Here is a 17318-nt window from a genome sequence, read left to right on the forward strand (position 1 = left end):
GAGCACTTCTTATAACAAGTCATTTATATACTATCTATTACTTGTTATCAACAGTCTTCTTTGTACAATATCATTGACTGGGGCCCAACAATGCTCTCTAGCAGCCAAAGTAAGGAGAGTAAAAATATTAGGTGCTTCAAGCTGCACTAGCCAACAATACAGGTCTTGGAGATGAAAAGTTGAAGTTCTTTGAAGAGATAATATTTATGATTTGTAAGAATATTAATTTACTAAATCACATAGGGAATGTGTACTTACATGCAATATTGAGAAAGAGTCAACAAAAATAAACATACAGTGAAACACCACATGTCATGCCGAAGTCATGGCTGACGCTGATCCCTGCCAGTCCGTGACAGTCACTGGTCACAACTAGATGCCACAGTGGATGCCTTAATGGCAGTTCAAATGAACTGCCATGGCTTTTGCGTCCCGTGTGATGACAATACATGGGATCCCATTCATATTATCGGATATTTTACTATAGAGGCCATTTGGAGGTGGTCACCGTCAGCAATGATCAGAGTGTTCATCTCTGTTCTGCTAAATGAGCTGAGCCGTGGGAAACTAAGTGTTGGTTTCAACGAAGGATTTGGTCTTTTTTTCTAACACTTTTCTTCCATGGCTGGAAAGCGCGGAGAGTTCTTATGCTGTGAATGTGGTCGGAAGTATCTCCTGTTCCTTGTCATTTCCCGCTCCCAGTGCTTTCAATGTGAGAAGGTGGAGGTTGCTGGCAATGATCAGATAGCTATTGAGGTGGTAGAAGTATGCAAGGTTACATCCAACATATAAGCAGTTACTCACTAATTTTCTATAGAAAACTCCGATGTGCAAAGGTTGTGGCCTTCTAATGCAAAGGCTGAAGGGAGACACATGTGATGCCTGTGCAGAAATTCTCTCTGAGTCTGGATCAACACATTTTGAAAGTGTGTGCAAGCCAAACTCCATGCTCTCTAATTAATTGCAACCTTCTCGCAGATCGACACCAAGGCCCTGTAATTAAGAGCGGTGTAAAAGAGCCCCGAGGCCCTGCAAAAATGCGTGCCCTGAAGCTTAGAGAGCCTGCCGGCATCTGCAAAACCTGTATTTTCGGCTAAGGGTCTGAAAGTGGTCGAGAGCACTTCCCAGCAGTGAAAGCACCCAGAGCATGTTGCTTTTGGTGCTTTCAGCGCTGGGATCTGCTGGGATCTGCTCTCAGCCCTTAGCCGAATATCCAGGTTTTGCAGATTGGCGCAACAATGTCGGATCCCATTGAAATAGATGATTCTGATCACTCTGATGTCCACATTGCGACTAAGGTGGAGTCCGAAGATGTTGACTTGCACCTTGTCCGTAGTCATATTGAGAAGAAAAAGAAGAGTGCCTCTCATATCCGTCTAACAAAAAAGGAACCCTCTCCCAATTATTCGCCCACTGCTATGAAACAGTATTTAGCAAAGAAGGCATCACAACGAGCAATAAGCACTAATGGCAAGGTATCCAATATCACCTTTCGGATCCATGTCGCTCTGCAACATAAAGATGGGCGGAATATTGGTACATGAGTCCCATTTCAGACCAAAACATTTCAGACTGACGATGTAAGTTTTTGATACTGCTTTACTTTGCTGATGCTGACTATCAAATATAAAGGAAATGACGGAAGTCTTTGATGGAATTCTCAAGGAATTTAACGATGAGAAGGGCAAATGGCTCTTGAACTATCCTGGGAAGGTCCTTACAATGTAAGTAATAGTGTTATTCAGGTTTCCTCTCATTGCTTACTTATGCAGTGAACTTGTCCAATTTACATTTCTAAATGGATCTGATATACGGCCGGAGTTCATGTTAGGCTCGCTTCAAGTTTTTTGGCATGCCCATACAGTAAAGAAAGGTGTATACATCAAGCAAACTGACATCTCAGATGAAATGGTGTCTCTGAAGATGCTTGTTCCTTATGCTTATGTGGTATGCTTCATTGATATGTAATAAATTTATTCTGATATCTGTTTGAATATTCAGGCAGGATCAGATGAGCAAGATTCTGATCCCGAGCTTCCACTCAGTGAGCCAAAAATTAATACAAAAGGGAAGGCTAAAGCTACCACAAGCCGGGGTATCAAACACGAGGTTGATGAAGATGTGCCGAGGTTCAAGAAGTCCATTTCCCACTCCAAAAAAATAAAGGTTGAGCCAAATGAAGAAATAAATACACTAGATAAAGCTGGTCAAGAGAAGATAGAAAATTCTGATGCTGGTCGGTAGATGTTTCTTCTTTGAGTATTGAATTCGCTCTTACTGTTTCTTGTACAGTTTGGAATTTGTCACAGCCAACGACTTTACGCTTTAGGCTTAGTCGATCTATAAGCTTCACCCGAGAAATATTGAAGAATGGTGAGGAGTTTGAGCAGTTGCCAAAAATACTCACCAGCAGCATAACCTGCATGACGGAGCACACAGAAGAATGGCGACGGACATTCAAGGTAAGTCGATTTTTGGTTAACTCTCCACAATAGCGCTGCTGATCCCTTTGATTGTAGTTGAAGGTTGCAGACAAAATTTATTATGCACACCTTCTCAATGGTGGCAGTGCTCGATTTGATGTGAAATCGGAATTAGACTTGGCCCGTACTGAGCTACTTCGACAACATTTCCTTCGCACCGTAGTTAACTCATATATGAATAGCCAGTCACAGTCTGGTACAGTTTGCACAGGTACGTTTTTCTCTATCATACCTTACTACTTTTATACTTCATGCATGCATCATTAGTTCCAGAGAACTTTCTTGCTATTGTTAAAACAAAATCTGGGGAGATAACCAATATCTATGTGTGTCAAGCAATATTCCCCTCAAGGGATAGCATAGTGTCTTCTTCCATACTCACTGATTCCATCACTCACCATTCATTTGTGGAAAGTAATGGTGAAAAAGTCATTTCAAACATCCGTAGTAAGCTATATATTTCGACGTTATTCACTTTGAGCTCATTATCATTTTAGTCTATGTGGATCCTTCCAATAATGATCATCTTTTTGCATGGGCATTGACTCATAGGTAAGTACTATTGGAAAACACAGGGTAGTGTCATTCATATTCTGAACAGTAGGGACTCAAGTTCTGGTGTTGGTGATTGCGGTGTCACTGGTATCCAATTCTGTATTGATGATCATGAATGTGGCAACAATTGCAATCACCTACCACCATTCAGTCTCGATGCAGCAAAATTAGACTGATATCATGGAGTCTTGTATCTGTCAAAAAAGGACACCCCACTCATTTACTTCAATGCCTACCTACACCAAGAGTACAAACCATTCATCTACTTACTGAAATTTTTTTTGATGTTCAATACAATTTTATACTAAGATAATTGAGCAATCATATGTCTAAAAACAATCCAAGCACTATGTAAGTCAATACTCGGGGCCCCGATAGCAACATAAGCTGCGTCAGCGAGTGATTCAAATTCCTCATCAACATAGCGCATTCGACCCTGACCCTCTACTGCATCATCTAACAGCTGATCAACAATCTTCATATCCACTACAATGCCACAGTTTTGACCACCATACTTTTCTGGAAAAAAGTAGAAATCATCAGCTGATCCACCACTTGGAAGCAGCTTATCCTTCTGCTTGCGGACACAGTGAGAATTCTGCTCAAGGCAAAATGTATCAAGTTCTCGTTGAACAAGGGGGTACCATATCCAATTAGATGTTTGCCTGAAAGGAAGACTTAGTTAGATCATCCATGCAAGAAGTAAGAACATACATACTGATGTAGGTCATTACCTTGTCTGAAATCCCCACCATATCGGCCAGCATTATAAAAAGAAAGAACATTAACTCCCCATTTCTCAAAGACAGGCTGCCAGCTGCGCTCTATTGTGATGTTCCGGTAGCTTGGTAGAAAGTTCCATGTTGGTATTAGCTCCTCAATGAGGTCCGGAGTGAAAACTTGTCTGCAAGTAGTTTAATGCCAATAAGTGAATGAGTGAGTATTATAACTACTCACCTGAGTGTCGAGTGTATGGAGAATGCATCCCGCACTTCAGACCCTCTGTCTGTTGACCCTTGCACTGGTATTTCTGCACAAAACTGTGAGACACATTTTATTTATTTAACATTCGAAGAAACTTACTGCCATATTTCTTTATGCATTTAAGAAGGACTACACCAATTACAGCGGCATACCGGTTCGATGGTAAGACCACATAATAAAGGAATTTACCACTGAACTTGTCTCGAATACCATATATCTCAAAGCCAGCCTTTGCGAGTTTATCATGCCCATCCATTGACCAATTATCATCTGGACCGTTCGAGTGTAATTGAGTCTGATGTATTACCTTGGTCCCTGGTGCGCGCTGTTGAAATCCCTCAGGTGCATGATCTTGCATAACCTGCGTAACTTTGTCACTGCAGACAAATAATTTAGACAGCCTCAATGAATGATAAACATCAGGTACACACCGTGAAATATGAATACCTTGATGTCCTAATGATTCCTTGATGCGGCGTGGTCCGCGTGTCGAATTGGGATCATCATCCATGGCTGCCAGAACTGCTTGAGTCTGCTCTGCATCAGAAATGAGAGGATTCCGAGAGGTTCCAATGCGCTTTTCAGCTCTCATCTGCGCCAAGTATGAAAAAAGCTTTGTGCGGCTAACAGAGACTTTAGACATGGTCAATATACGCTACAATTGGAGTGTCATACCCAATTTTGTACCCTTTTCTGCTCAACTCAGCCATGATTCGCTTAGACTGCGTGATGTTGTGGTAAAACAGTCCTTCAATCTCAGCTCTGAGTTCCTCAGTCAATGGTGCTAGATGACTGGATCTTAGTAGAGAATGATAAAGGCTATAAAAATTACATACCGGTTGGTCCCCATTGATTTCTGCCAATGGGATTACGATCATGATTTCTTGACACAGAGCTGCCCAGATAGTTGCTAGGATCCTCCTCTTCCATTTGCTTTTTGATATCATAAATGGTAGGAGTAGTAGACAGTAATAAATTTTCAATGTCTTCCTCGCAAATCAAAAATTGAAAATGATCCGGTCCGATTTAGACCATGAACTATCCGGCAACCGTACAACATGTGACAATCCTCATTTTCTTTAATTCAAACACAACGAATACTTTTGCTCATCGACTTTCCTAGAGTTGGCGCCTTGGTGAATGTAACAACAAATACCACTGCTGGCAAAAATACAGAGCCACGGGGTTACTTGACTGAATCACAACTTGAATTTCATGCTGACCAACGAATGTACTTTTCTAGTGTTCATTGGTTGAGACTGAGGTGACTGAGTTGCTCGTGCAAATTGTCTTCGACTAGTACAATCTCCTCATTTCTTACTTCGAAGTGAGCCTCAGCAGTCTAGATGAGAGGTTTGTGTGAAATGCAATAGGAATTTCATGTCTGTACCAATAGTTAGGCCATTGAAATGGTTGTCCATTACACGTAATGAATAGAGATCATTGTCAGACCTTATAAGAACCCCACTGCCCTTCAATGTTCGCGTCTGCGCATCGGCGTATATCCTGAAGTGGATGACCTCTATGGGTGTTGGCATGGATCCAGCGACAATGTGGATGCTCGCATATGGCGAAAAGTCCGTAACTGGCTTTTTCTTGAGCACATATGGCAAGCCCTTTGTGAGGAAGGGGTTGGTGACTTGTTGATGATACATAGATAGATAGTGATGCGATTCCGAGTAGGATGACCCTTCCAAAGATCCGAAGGTCCCGACGGACGCAATAAAGGCGCACACAACAGGCAACAACAGGCAACAACCTGCAACTGTATTCGCTGATTACTAGTGTACACCTGCGGGGACCTACACCTTGCTTGGTCACATTTTATGAGTGTTATTCCCACAGCGTAAGTACTCCGTACATGAAAACTGCAAAATAAGTTCTTTTTGACACATTGAAGAAGCATTCTTATTCTCCTATGCTCATATGAAAGAATATGTTACTACTTCTGAACATCTCCAACCATTTCTTTAACTCAGGCAACTGCACTGACTTGATCTGCTCCCCAGGAATGATGAAGTGTGCAACTAGTGCCAAGAAGGAAAGCAGAGGCCATGGAGTGCAGGCAACCAGTCTAAGGACAGGGATTAGTGGACATACAATGGAGGCAGGAATGGGTACATCCACAGCACAGTCATCAACAATTGTCATGAAGTACGTAGCCCCTATCATTTTCCTTTTCTCACTGTCTCAATGCCCTTACTTGTACAATTACATCACTATCAAATCTCATTGATTATGTCATGCCTTGCCTTCTCCAGACCTTTCCCTTTCCTTTCCAGAGCTCCGGTTCATCACTTATACATGTTTCCGATATTCTATGCACCATCCTTATGATCTTCACGATACATATTACCTGTCACTCCAGTAGCCACATGACATATGTAGCTGACAGCCTCATGTACAGTATATAGGCTGGGGACTCCCCTCGGAGCTCCCCAGTGTGTTGTTGTCAAATCTTACCTGGAAACTCTTCCTACCTGGCTTGGTCGCTTGAGTACAGTCTACTAGTACTTGCTAACAGGGCCTGACATGTCTCAACTGCTATATATTTCCTCATTATCTGTTTCCTTTATCTCTGTTTCACCTCAACTCTATTTCTCCTCTCTGTTTCCCATCTCTGGCCTCTTTCTGTCAATCCTCGTATTTTCTACGCCTCTCCTTCGACTCACCATCTATGTCGAGGCTCTACAATACATCCTTTATCCTCTGGAACCTTCCATTAGGCTCCCAATTCTGCTTCACTGCTTCCTAAGCTCCCCACAAAACCCCACTCATATTGGCTACACCTCCCCTCCACATCAAAGCGGTGGTTACGCGTTACATTCTACACCTCTAGGACCCTCTATTAGGTCTACCCAAACTCCACAACTACCTCTGGTTAGGCTCCCCTCACCAGTATTGGCACTATCTCATACCTCCTCGTATGGCCTAGGCGGCTACTGCATTTGCTTAGGCCCAGTCTGGGTAAAACCAGAGCAGGCCTTCTGTGCCGGGGCCTCACAGATTACTGATCCACCTGACCCCCATCATTGATTACCAATCCACCTGTTACCCTTCTCCTTCTACTGGCTTCCGCCACCTTCCTTGTTCCTAAACTGTATAGTATTACATCGTCATTTCTTGCAGATCAAATTATGTATATAAAGCCAACCCCTCACCGCCTGGTCCCTTATCTTGACCACTCTGTCATTATCTTGGGACCAGGTATGTGCCTACTTACTAGTACTTATGACTACGATGCTCAATATATCTCTGTCATTATCTTGGGACCAGTTTGCCTATGCCCTGCTTAATTGCTCTGCTTTGTCGTTCTGCTCAGTCGCTCCGCTCCGCTATTCTGTTTAGTCACCCTGCCGCTGCCGCTTTGTGACAAGAATGTGTTTTTGATGCAAGAGACACTGGCATCCTAAGTGGGAAAGTCATAATTGGGCCAAAAGGTGGAGTGTTCCATTCCAAGAGCAATATACCAAGACCAACATAGAAGGCAGAAGTGGGTGTACAATGAAATTAAAAATGGAATTCAAATTCAAGAAGGTTTTTTTTTGTATGCAACACAGCACATGGCATGTACATTTGAAGCTTGGGAGTGCACATGAAGTAATAGGAAGGGAGGCAGAGTAGACAGAGGGTGGCAGTGGACTGTCAATCCCATCAGGTATGAGAAGCAGCAAAAGTTACAACTCACAGACAGACAGTGCAATGACAGTAGGTAAGGGAGCTGTGTATAATGAACCTAAGGATGACAAGAAAATAGTATGAAGAAGGGATAAGCTATGGAAGTGGTGGATGCACAATGGAGAGTTCTGAGGAGAAAACTAAACCATGCAGGCAGTAGATTCAGTATGAGGCTGTACAAATTTTGAGAAGTAGAAGGAGGAAAGGAACAGACAAAAGTAAGTAAGCTGTAGGGTTTATCAAGTCACTGAGGGCAAAGCAGTGGAGAGGAAATGGAGGGGTCCAAATTCCAATGTCATTGCTACCGACGGGGGCGACAGGTATGCGGCAGACCATAGCAGCAATGACACACCTAAATTTTGGCTAGACATCTATGCAGTGAATTGTGACACTTTCACGCATAGATTTGTATCAAGAGGACTGTAATTGAGACCCAGATTGACAGTCAAGGTCAATACTGAATCAGTCTAATAAGTTGAAGGGACCATATACCCATACTACCACAAGTTGGTTAGTTTACCCATCCCCGATACTACCTTTGGATAAAAGTCTACCTGTTTGTCAAGCAGGATTATACCAGACTCGGACAACATCCGAAGGATGACTATTCATGTATGACATACCAAGGGTATTCTTATTGAACCTTACACTGGCAGGAGTTTGGAAGAACTTACTCAAGTGACCATGAGCCGAGGATTGACTCAAAATGACTTTCTAGAACTCAGGGATTATCAAATACTCCTTCTAGAATGAGATCATGCATTAATCTAAAAGACTGCGATTTAGTCTAATAGACCAATCAAGTTGCATGGTTGAGGAAAATGACTAGAAGAACGATTGAAGTACTGCAAGGCTCCGAAGACATATCAAATGAATGTCAAAGAGTCCTGACGTAGAAAATATTGAAGAAGGCAATTAAATGAATACTATGCGTAACTCCCTTGATAGAGTATAGGCACAATGGGTGTCTATTGAAAGAGAGGAGCAATTAGTTTAATCCAGATGAATCAGATTAATAGGATTAGAATCGAGGAGAGCTGATTTGCCTCCGGACGAGGTGACAAACGATCGAAAGTAAGTGTTGAACAGCAGTGACAGCTGAATACCATTCGAGTCATTCTCTAAAAATGATTAAATTAAATGAATATCGAAGTACCTACCTATGTTTGGAGGTATACTAGAATCTTGGAACCAAAATGGACCAAATAAGGACCTGTAGATTCAAATTAAATGGTATCTGACCAATTGTAGAAGTTTCCTTGTGGTTCCGAACGTATATTTTATTAAATTAATTGTACTGTGCAACTCTATATCCTGTATGTATAAATAACGATCCGATGTATCTGGAATACAAGCGATTTTGGGATGACATTGCAGTGCTAATCCATAAAAAGGAAAGACACACTCCTGCCAGACTGAAACCTCTTCACTAGCAGCCATTTGGGCCCGGTAACGAGCTTGCCTCGTTTTTGTGTGAAAGAGAAAGGAAGGAATCTAATGGGCACTCCAACCAACCAATCTAATACACAATATGCGAGTTCACTGCTATCAAATTTATTTAATAGCAAGGGGTAGCATTGGCAAAGGTTCCACAAAGCTTTGAGAGCTAAGTAAGAAGCTTTGATCAATCAATTTGAATCGTTCTAAGGATTCGGTATATTCCTTTGATTAAGGTAGATTCAGCACGGTTTGTGCTTTGATTGTATTGATATGGGTATATCAAGAATTGGGGGTTTTAATCAAGTTAAATTAAAACCAAAACACACAGACCCCTACGGAGGGCTAGAACTATGTGCTGGCACAACCACACAGCGTGATTTGCCCTTAAGACCAACAACTGATCCTAAGTTCGAAGAATACCCAACAACTGGATATACTTCTCGCAGTCACAAGGAGCAGAACACGACGTTCCTATACTCACAAGTGCCGGGCCCGAATGGCTGCTAGTGAAGAGGTTTCAGTCTGGCGGGAGTGTGTCTTTCCTTTTTACGGATTAGCACTGCAACGTCGTCCCAAAATCACTTTTATTCCAGATACATCGGATCGCTATTTATACATACAGAATATAGAGTTGCACAGTACAATTAATTTAATACAATAAACGTTCGGAACTGCAAGGAAACTTCTACAATTGGTCAGATACCATTTAATTTGAATCTACAGGTCCTTATTTGGTCCATTTTGGTTCCAAGATTCTAGTATACCTCCAAACATAGGTAGGTACTTCGATATTCATTTAATTTAATCATTTTTAGAGAATGACTCGAATGGTATTCAGCTGTCACTGCTGTTCAACACTTACTTTCGATCGTTTGTCACCTCGTCCGGAGGCAAATCAGCTCTCCTCGATTCTAATCCTATTAATCTGATTCATCTGGATTAAACTAATTGCTCCTCTCTTTCAATAGACACCCATTGTGCCTATACTCTATCAAGGGAGTTACGCATAGTATTCATTTAATTGCCTTCTTCAATATTTTCTACGTCAGGACTCTTTGACATTCATTTGATATGTCTTCGGAGCCTTGCAGTACTTCAATCGTTCTTCTAGTCATTTTCCTCAACCATGCAACTTGATTGGTCTATTAGACTAAATCGCAGTCTTTTAGATTAATGCATGATCTCATTCTAGAAGGAGTATTTGATAATCCCTGAGTTCTAGAAAGTCATTTTGAGTCAATCCTCGGCTCATGGTCACTTGAGTAAGTTCTTCCAAACTCCTGCCAGTGTAAGGTCCAATAAGAATACCCTTGGTATGTCATACGTGAATGGTCATCCTTTGGATGTAGTCCGAGTCTGGTATAATCCTGCTTGACAAACAGGTAGACTGCTATCCGAAGGTAGTATCGGGGATGGGTAAACTAACCAACTTGTGGTAGTATGGGTATATGGTCCCTTCAACTTATTAGACTGATTCAGTATTGACTTTGACTGTCAATCTGGGTCTCAATTACAGTCCTCTCAATACAAATCTATACGTGAAAATGTCACAATTCACAGCATAGACGTCTAGCCAAAATTTAGGCGTGTCACCGGCACTTGTGAGTATAGGAATGTCATGTTCTGCTCCTTGTGACTGCAAGAAGTTATATCCAGCTGTTGGGTATTCTTCGAACTTAGGATCAGTCGTTGGTCTTAAGGGCAAATCACGCTGTGTGGTTGTGCCAGCACATAGTTCTAGCCCTCCGTAGGGGTCTGTTTGTTTCGGTTTTAATTTACTTTGATTCAAACTGTCATGCCCTGACCACAACCAGACCCGTCCCAGTACCAGCCACCACCTTCTATCGACCTATACACCTTCCCAAGTACCACCATACACCTCCCTGATCCCCAAATACCACCACACACCTCCCCAACTATCACCATTCCCCTGACATACCTACCCAAATGTCCTGACATTCACCCCAATACGCATACAACACCCTCCTAATAGCCAACCCCTTTAAGTACTAAATCTCGATTACCTTCCTCCCTAGATTAGCTGCCTCATGTTTCCAGATGTCCTCTTGTTCACTTCCCATACCTACTTAAGTAGCGCCGCAACGTCCAGAAGCCCCAGCTTGGTATATTTTGAACACACACCCTTTTGCATAGGTCCAGTCCCTGTCCCTTTGTACCTGCTAACCATATGGATTTCTCTTTACTCTCTGTTTCTCTATCTCTGTTTCTCTTTACTCTCGTCTACTGTCTCTCCGATCGTCTATACGATCGAATATACACTTTTACTTCAAGTCTAAGCCATCCGAGTGAGTCTCCGAGCTCCCTCAAACAATACTAAAGCTCCCCAATGCCTAAACGCTTTGGTGAGCTACCCTTCCCCAAAACTCCCCAAGCTCCCTAGCTACTTCGTAAGCTTCGGAACCTTGATCTAAGTAAGGTCAAAGCTACCTCCCACGTCGAACTACGTATCGCTTCTCCGTTACCACCTCCAACACTCGAGGACATCCATCCTCAAGCCCAGTTCCCGGGCATATACCTTCTCAGTAGCTTACACCCTCGAGACCCATTTCCATCCACGACCTACTTGATCCTATATTGACGTTCTAGCGAGTACAACTCCTACCACGCAATATTACAAGGTCCCGCACTTTTACCTAACCTCCCTGGACCTCCTAGGAACCCCCTCAAGGGTCACCATCTCATCGTCCCAGCCACTACTAGGTCATTCCTGTCCTCGGTCGCGGTTCCCGTAGCTCCCTTCGAGCTCCAGCCTGCTCCTAGCATGCTACAACATAAACTCTCATATACCAAACCCTACCTTAAGACCCATTCCGACCCAGGTCTTACACAAACCTCCAATTCTTGATATACCCATATCAATACAATCAAAGCACCAATAGTGCTGAATCTACCTTAATCAAAGGAATATATCGAATCCTTAGAACAATTCAAATTGATTGATCGAAGCTTCTTCCCTAGCTCTCAAAGCTTTGTGGAACCTTTGACAATGCTACCCCTTGCTATTAAATAAATTTGATAGCAGTGAACTCACACTTGTGTATTAGATTGGTTGGTTGGAGTGCCCATTTGATTCTTTCCTTTCTCTTTCACACCAAAACAAGGCAAGCTCATTACCGACATCTCATTGCTAGGCTTAAGAATCCCCATGCCCTTGAATGTTGTTAGCATTTTTGAATTGGCATAAATATCGAAGAAAATGTTCGGCGTCAAATACATTTCACTAGTATGTTCAGTGGCAGCAATGTGGACATGGGCATCCTGTGAGAAGCCCATCATCAGCATGTTCTTGAATATATATGGCAAGCCCGCTGTGAGGAAGGGAGTAGCAGCTTGTTTTTCTGCTGTTGATTTGAGCTTGATGTAGACCGTATTGGCAGCCCTCTTGTACATGGCATTTCCATCATCCTAGTATGATCGGAAAGATTATATGAGTATCCATCCTAGTTACGTTCAATTGCTAGACCTTTAAGTCGCAACTCACAGAAAGAGGCATTGCCCAAACATTTGAAAAAAGACTGAGACCTAGCCCAAGCATGAAGTACACAATATTCAAGTGCATGCTGGAACAAAGTTGGATGTCAAGTGAAAAGAAGCAGTCAGGATGATGAACTGGAAAATCCTGCGGTGGAATACTGGACAGTGGATTGTGAGTAGGTGGGACAAGAACTATCTGAAGGAACTTCACTCAGGATTGAAGAAGCGACAGAAGAGGAAGATCAATTGGCAGAAAGGACATTCCTTGACCAGCAAGGAGTTTTAGTTACAGCGTATTCAAAAAACCTTGTCAGTAGCATAAAAAATGAAATAAAATAAAATAAAATCCAAAAGGTACCCGACCTTTAGCCGACCGCTTGGCGAGTGCTGTCCTGTCACCTCCTGTGCTGTCCAGTTGTGAGATGTCATTTCAACAACTTCCAACTGGTTAGCAGTGCTTCGTCTGGACTCTGTTGTCTTCAGGACATCTCTGGCTATCTCTGGGTTGTCTTAGTGCAAGCCTTGGCTGTGTACTGGCATCTGACTGCCATTCTCATGTATCCAAGGATATCTAGAGGCAGCCTGCCCCCTCCATATGCTCCACCTTTGTATGATTGCAGATCTCTTGCTTCTGAGGTAGGACTAGTAACAGATGATGATGCCTCTGGAGAGTCTGACCATGCCAGGAGGAGTTCCATCGACATTGTGATCCTTCAGTGGACTTGTTACCTCCACCAGCCTCCAGCCTCCACCACTGGCATGGAAGATCATTGTCAAAAGGCGCAAGTGACAGCACGCTCACCAAGCGGTCGGCTAAAACGTTGGGTACCTTTTCGATTTTATTTTATTTTATCTCATTTTTTATGCTACTGACAAGGTTTTTTGAATACGCTGTAAGGAGCGACTGCAGAAGGGCCTTGCTTTTTATACCATGGCTGCTTGGATGACCGGTACCTTAGGCTCGTATGGCCATCCATTCTCTGACTTGATCCTGTGGGAGCACGTTATCAAAACGCCATCAATTTACAATAATGATACTAGTTCAAAGCGACGGCGAGGAATATATCTACAGTGACGGCGTTTGTATCTGAGATCCCTAGAGAGCTTGTCCTGTTCTTTTGCGAAATAAATTTTCTCTTCCAGTTGAGCAATGATGGTACGGGGTGAATTTGGTCAACCACTCATTCATTGATTGGGCATTTTTCATTGGCCGACGTATGTAAGCGTATGTATGTACTCCAATTACCATCTTGGTCAAAAATCTTCGAATCAACTCCTTTCACCGGTACCTGCCATCCGTCTAAGGTCGAGGATCGAGACTGAGGTTGCTGAGTTGCTCGTCCAAGCTCGTGACAACAATCTTTCCATCTCTGTGTTCAAAGTGGGCTTCATTAACCTCGATGAAAAGTCAATATCAGTTGAGGATACTAAAAACAATGAAATGCAATAGGGATTCATATAACCTACCTTGTCTGGGCCAATTTTCACAAGTTCCCGCCCTTCCGTGTCCATTACACGCAATGCGTAAAGATTCTGGTTGATAGACCCACTGCCTTTGAATCTTTGCCTTTGCTCATCGGCATAAATCTCGAAAAAGATGAACCGTTTGCTTTGTGGTTCAGATCCAGTTTCAATTTGGATACTGGCATCATACGCGAAGCCCATTTCCGGCTTCTTCTTGAATACATATTGCAAGCCGCTCTTGAGGAATTTGTTCGCATTTTCCTTGTCAGCCTCTGAATCTATGTGGATGAAGGCCCTGCTCAAGGCCTCAGGCTTTACCTCGTTCTAGAAAAATCAGAAAGAGCGAATGAGTAACCACTCCAGTTTTGTTCATTGCTAAAACCACTCACAGAAAGAGGCATTGCCCAAACATTCGAAAAAAGACCCAAGCCCAAACTAAACACGAAGTAGATGATATTCAGGCGCATGTTCAATTAAGTAGAATGCCGAGCGGAGACGGGAATGGTTGTGATGATGAACTAAAGGATCCTGCGGTTAAATACTGAATTGTGAGTAGGTGCTGTAGCTAGTAGATTCAAAAACTTGACTGACACTTAGGGAAGGGGGAGCGGAATATCAGCAGAAAAGTTTCCTTGACCAGCAAGGAATTCTTGGGGGCAACTTGATTTGCACTGCAGTTGGGGTGGTCGATGTCAAATCAGTCGCTTTTTTATCCATTCGCGATGTTTCATGTTCAAAAACCACGCTTGGATGACCCTTCCAGTGATCCACATCATCGCTAGAGCGCCGAGCGGTGCTGATCGATGTAATGTAGAGGCCCCGACGGCCGTAACAACAGCCCAACAATTGACATACGCCGTCGATTGGCTCCCGACCGTCTTGATTCTGACTCTTACAGAAGGGGTGTAGGATGAGGGTATGGAAGAAGACAGGGCGTACATCATAATATTGTTACTTCCATATCCGAGTCAGTAGCCGCCCTCTCAAATCTCCTTGAATCTTCACTCAATACACTCTCCGCTACTCAAATTCATGCTCATCCTGATCCTGTGCCCACTCATCCCCTCCAGATCCATAGTCTTTGTCCTCACCGCCAACTCCGTTGCACAACGCCTTTGGATGACCCTTGGTTATTATCGAGATAGGCTCACTAAAGGTGCGCTGTCATATCGAGCAGGAGTCTGAAATTTCCTAGCCAATGTGAATATTAGAGACAAAATTAGATTAGGCTGTACATCGTGTTCAAGATAAGGAACTAAAATTAATACTGGATTTATACATACACAAGAACGACAAATCAACCTCACTGTGATTTTCCGGCCTCCAGATTGTCTTGTGCGACATGGTCACTAGCAAAACTGCTACCAGCTGTCGTCGAAACGTCACGAACTTCTCCTTCAACAAATCTGATAGTCGAGAGATGAGATGGCATTGCGAAGCCTATGCTACGAGTGATTTTGTCTCCATGGGGCGAGTCCGATTTTGCGACGTTGGGTGTCGCACTAAAGGTCAGGTGAAAAGATTCTGCCAATGGAGCGCGCTCTAATTTCACGAGGATAATCACTGCCAAAGGATACATTGGCTGCAGAAAAACGGGATCAGCATTTTCCACATTAGGCGCAGAAGGACCGGGAGGATAATCACCACTAGCTCCGAGAATAGGGAATTGAATATTAGATAGGCAGCAGTTTCGTTTTCTGTGGGGTTTGCGAAGTCTTCCAGGGTGAGAAAAATTGCATAAAGGAGCTAAGGTTTTCGATGGGATCCTCTGGGATACTACTGATAATGCGAAGAACTGACTTGCAAGACGCCTAGGACCGTCCCAGACTCGACCAACAGGAGCAACAGGCGTTCGACTTGCGACCGGTGTTTTCCGTTGTACAATGCCTTGACGGTTTTGTGGTGCTCCCTGAAGGATAAAGACCCCAAGAGAACTCAGTCTTACTGTTTATCTTACTTTTGAGGAGTAAGTACTTACAGTAATTTGGCCCCGATAAACAAAGTAGCAACAAGATTTGCAACCAGAGAAGTCCAAATCGATGTCGCACTGATAGCAAGAACAGCCGTTTGTAGACTCTCAGGTAAATTTGCTACATCGCATGCACTAGTGATTATGAGCATTGCTGGAGAGAAACATTTTTGAAAATCAGACTCGTGAGCTGAGATACAGATGCAAACTGGGAAGAGGACCAGCTAGGGAACGAGCGGGACAAGACAATCGAAGACCGATCGACTCACCCCCATTCAACACCATCAGGATCACCAAAAACCATTGAGCTATCCTGTTCCCTGTATATATTGCCCAAGCTCGCCATATAACTGTAGCGTCCCCGACAAGAAGCTAAATCACGTTCCGGCAGCATTATTTCTATTCCAATAGTATCTTAGAGGAACACGAACATTGAGGTTTGATGCCCAGATACTCATGCGGGACCACGGTAATGCATTTGCATTTGCGACGTCTGCTTGTGCTCGGAGACCTGCACCGTTGCTGAGAGGGGTGAACACATATTTCGTTCGAACGAGCTCGATCGCAACACTGATAATGTATGCCCAGGTGTTGAGGCCCAAAATGAGAATCGTTAGACCGAGAAGATATTGGTGCGGACGAGAACTCGGGATTCCGGATTTCCTGTTGAAGTATAATGAAGTGAGCATACTACGAGGGAGGATGAAACGTACAGAAGTAGGGCTAACGCTATGAAAGCAAGGAGAAGGTAGAATCCTGTTATCATACGAGAAGCAAGTAAGTTTGTTGTGGACCATATCATCAAAAATCGGACTGACCATACATGGAGCAAATCAACGCCAACTGTGCGATATTCCAGTACTCCGTTACTCCGATTGAAGCTAACAACGCGGTTTCTTCTGGTGTCATTTTTTCAGGAAGGCTTGAAAGGGAGTGCAAGCTGAGCGCTGGGAACAGGCAACAAAATCAGTCCTCCATAAGGTCTGTCGTATAAATAATGCTCAAAATGACCGTGACACGGGCGTAATACTCAAGAGCAATGCATTGAGCAACTTTGAAGCACCAGGGTTGCATTGATGTCACTGAGAAATAATCTCATTCAGTCCCTGTTCAGTCCCATTCCCATGTATCTCCGTCGATTCCGGAGCTTGGTCCTGACTCCTGAGTTATCCCTCCACTTCTTTTGAACGTTTTCCTAGTCTCCAGATCCAGAACAGCGCTGAACATATAATCACAGATAGCTTGCAATC

At 43.3% G+C, this 17318-nt stretch overlaps 7 protein-coding genes across 7 annotated transcripts; 3 read left to right on the forward strand and 4 right to left on the reverse strand.

Moving 5' to 3' along the window:
* Positions 1-621: 621 nt before the first annotated feature.
* On the forward strand, positions 622-1097 carry C8R40DRAFT_1175780 (uncharacterized protein; the record flags this gene model as incomplete). Its single annotated transcript, XM_046232385.1, has 3 exons — positions 622-765; positions 818-926; positions 979-1097. The coding sequence occupies 3 exons, from the start codon at positions 622-624 to the stop codon at positions 1095-1097; spliced, it is 372 nt and encodes a 123-aa protein (XP_046081391.1).
* Positions 1098-1238: 141 nt separating this feature from the next.
* On the forward strand, positions 1239-3214 carry C8R40DRAFT_1175781 (uncharacterized protein; the record flags this gene model as incomplete). Its single annotated transcript, XM_046232386.1, has 10 exons — positions 1239-1475; positions 1557-1580; positions 1633-1724; positions 1773-1947; positions 2002-2236; positions 2293-2462; positions 2520-2694; positions 2751-2930; positions 2981-3035; positions 3088-3214. 10 exons carry the CDS (start codon positions 1239-1241, stop codon positions 3212-3214), a joined length of 1470 nt encoding a protein of 489 aa, XP_046081392.1.
* A 128-nt stretch (positions 3215-3342) lies between these two features.
* Positions 3343-4614, reverse strand: C8R40DRAFT_1057329 (uncharacterized protein; the record flags this gene model as incomplete). The annotated part of the gene is made up of 5 exons (XM_046225144.1): positions 3343-3703; positions 3757-3942; positions 3996-4068; positions 4122-4399; positions 4454-4614. The coding sequence occupies 5 exons, from the start codon at positions 4612-4614 to the stop codon at positions 3343-3345; spliced, it is 1059 nt and encodes a 352-aa protein (XP_046081393.1).
* Positions 4615-6554: 1940 nt separating this feature from the next.
* C8R40DRAFT_1175783 (uncharacterized protein) lies at positions 6555-7058 on the forward strand (the record flags this gene model as incomplete). Its single annotated transcript, XM_046232387.1, has 1 exon — positions 6555-7058. The coding sequence occupies one exon, from the start codon at positions 6555-6557 to the stop codon at positions 7056-7058; it is 504 nt and encodes a 167-aa protein (XP_046081394.1).
* Positions 7059-12188: 5130 nt separating this feature from the next.
* On the reverse strand, positions 12189-12720 carry C8R40DRAFT_1175784 (uncharacterized protein; the record flags this gene model as incomplete). Its single annotated transcript, XM_046232388.1, has 2 exons — positions 12189-12566; positions 12643-12720. 2 exons carry the CDS (start codon positions 12718-12720, stop codon positions 12189-12191), a joined length of 456 nt encoding a protein of 151 aa, XP_046081395.1.
* Positions 12721-13809: 1089 nt separating this feature from the next.
* Positions 13810-14703, reverse strand: C8R40DRAFT_650864 (uncharacterized protein). Its single transcript, XM_046235774.1, has 4 exons — positions 14691-14703; positions 14489-14640; positions 14103-14423; positions 13810-14021 (listed from the first exon to the last, which is right to left on the reverse strand). Exons 2-4 carry the CDS (start codon positions 14564-14566, stop codon positions 13905-13907), a joined length of 516 nt encoding a protein of 171 aa, XP_046081396.1. The 5' UTR covers positions 14567-14640; positions 14691-14703; the 3' UTR covers positions 13810-13904.
* A 1277-nt stretch (positions 14704-15980) lies between these two features.
* Positions 15981-17077, reverse strand: C8R40DRAFT_650868 (uncharacterized protein). Its single transcript, XM_046235775.1, has 6 exons — positions 16887-17077; positions 16797-16824; positions 16500-16731; positions 16338-16440; positions 16078-16203; positions 15981-16008 (listed from the first exon to the last, which is right to left on the reverse strand). Exons 1-5 carry the CDS (start codon positions 16975-16977, stop codon positions 16190-16192), a joined length of 468 nt encoding a protein of 155 aa, XP_046081397.1. The 5' UTR covers positions 16978-17077; the 3' UTR covers positions 15981-16008; positions 16078-16189.
* Positions 17078-17318: the final 241 nt, after the last annotated feature.

Source organism: Lentinula edodes, assembly GCF_021015755.1.
Source record: "Lentinula edodes strain Le(Bin) 0899 ss11 chromosome Unknown C8R40scaffold_46, whole genome shotgun sequence".
Classification (NCBI taxonomy): domain Eukaryota; kingdom Fungi; phylum Basidiomycota; class Agaricomycetes; order Agaricales; family Omphalotaceae; genus Lentinula; species Lentinula edodes.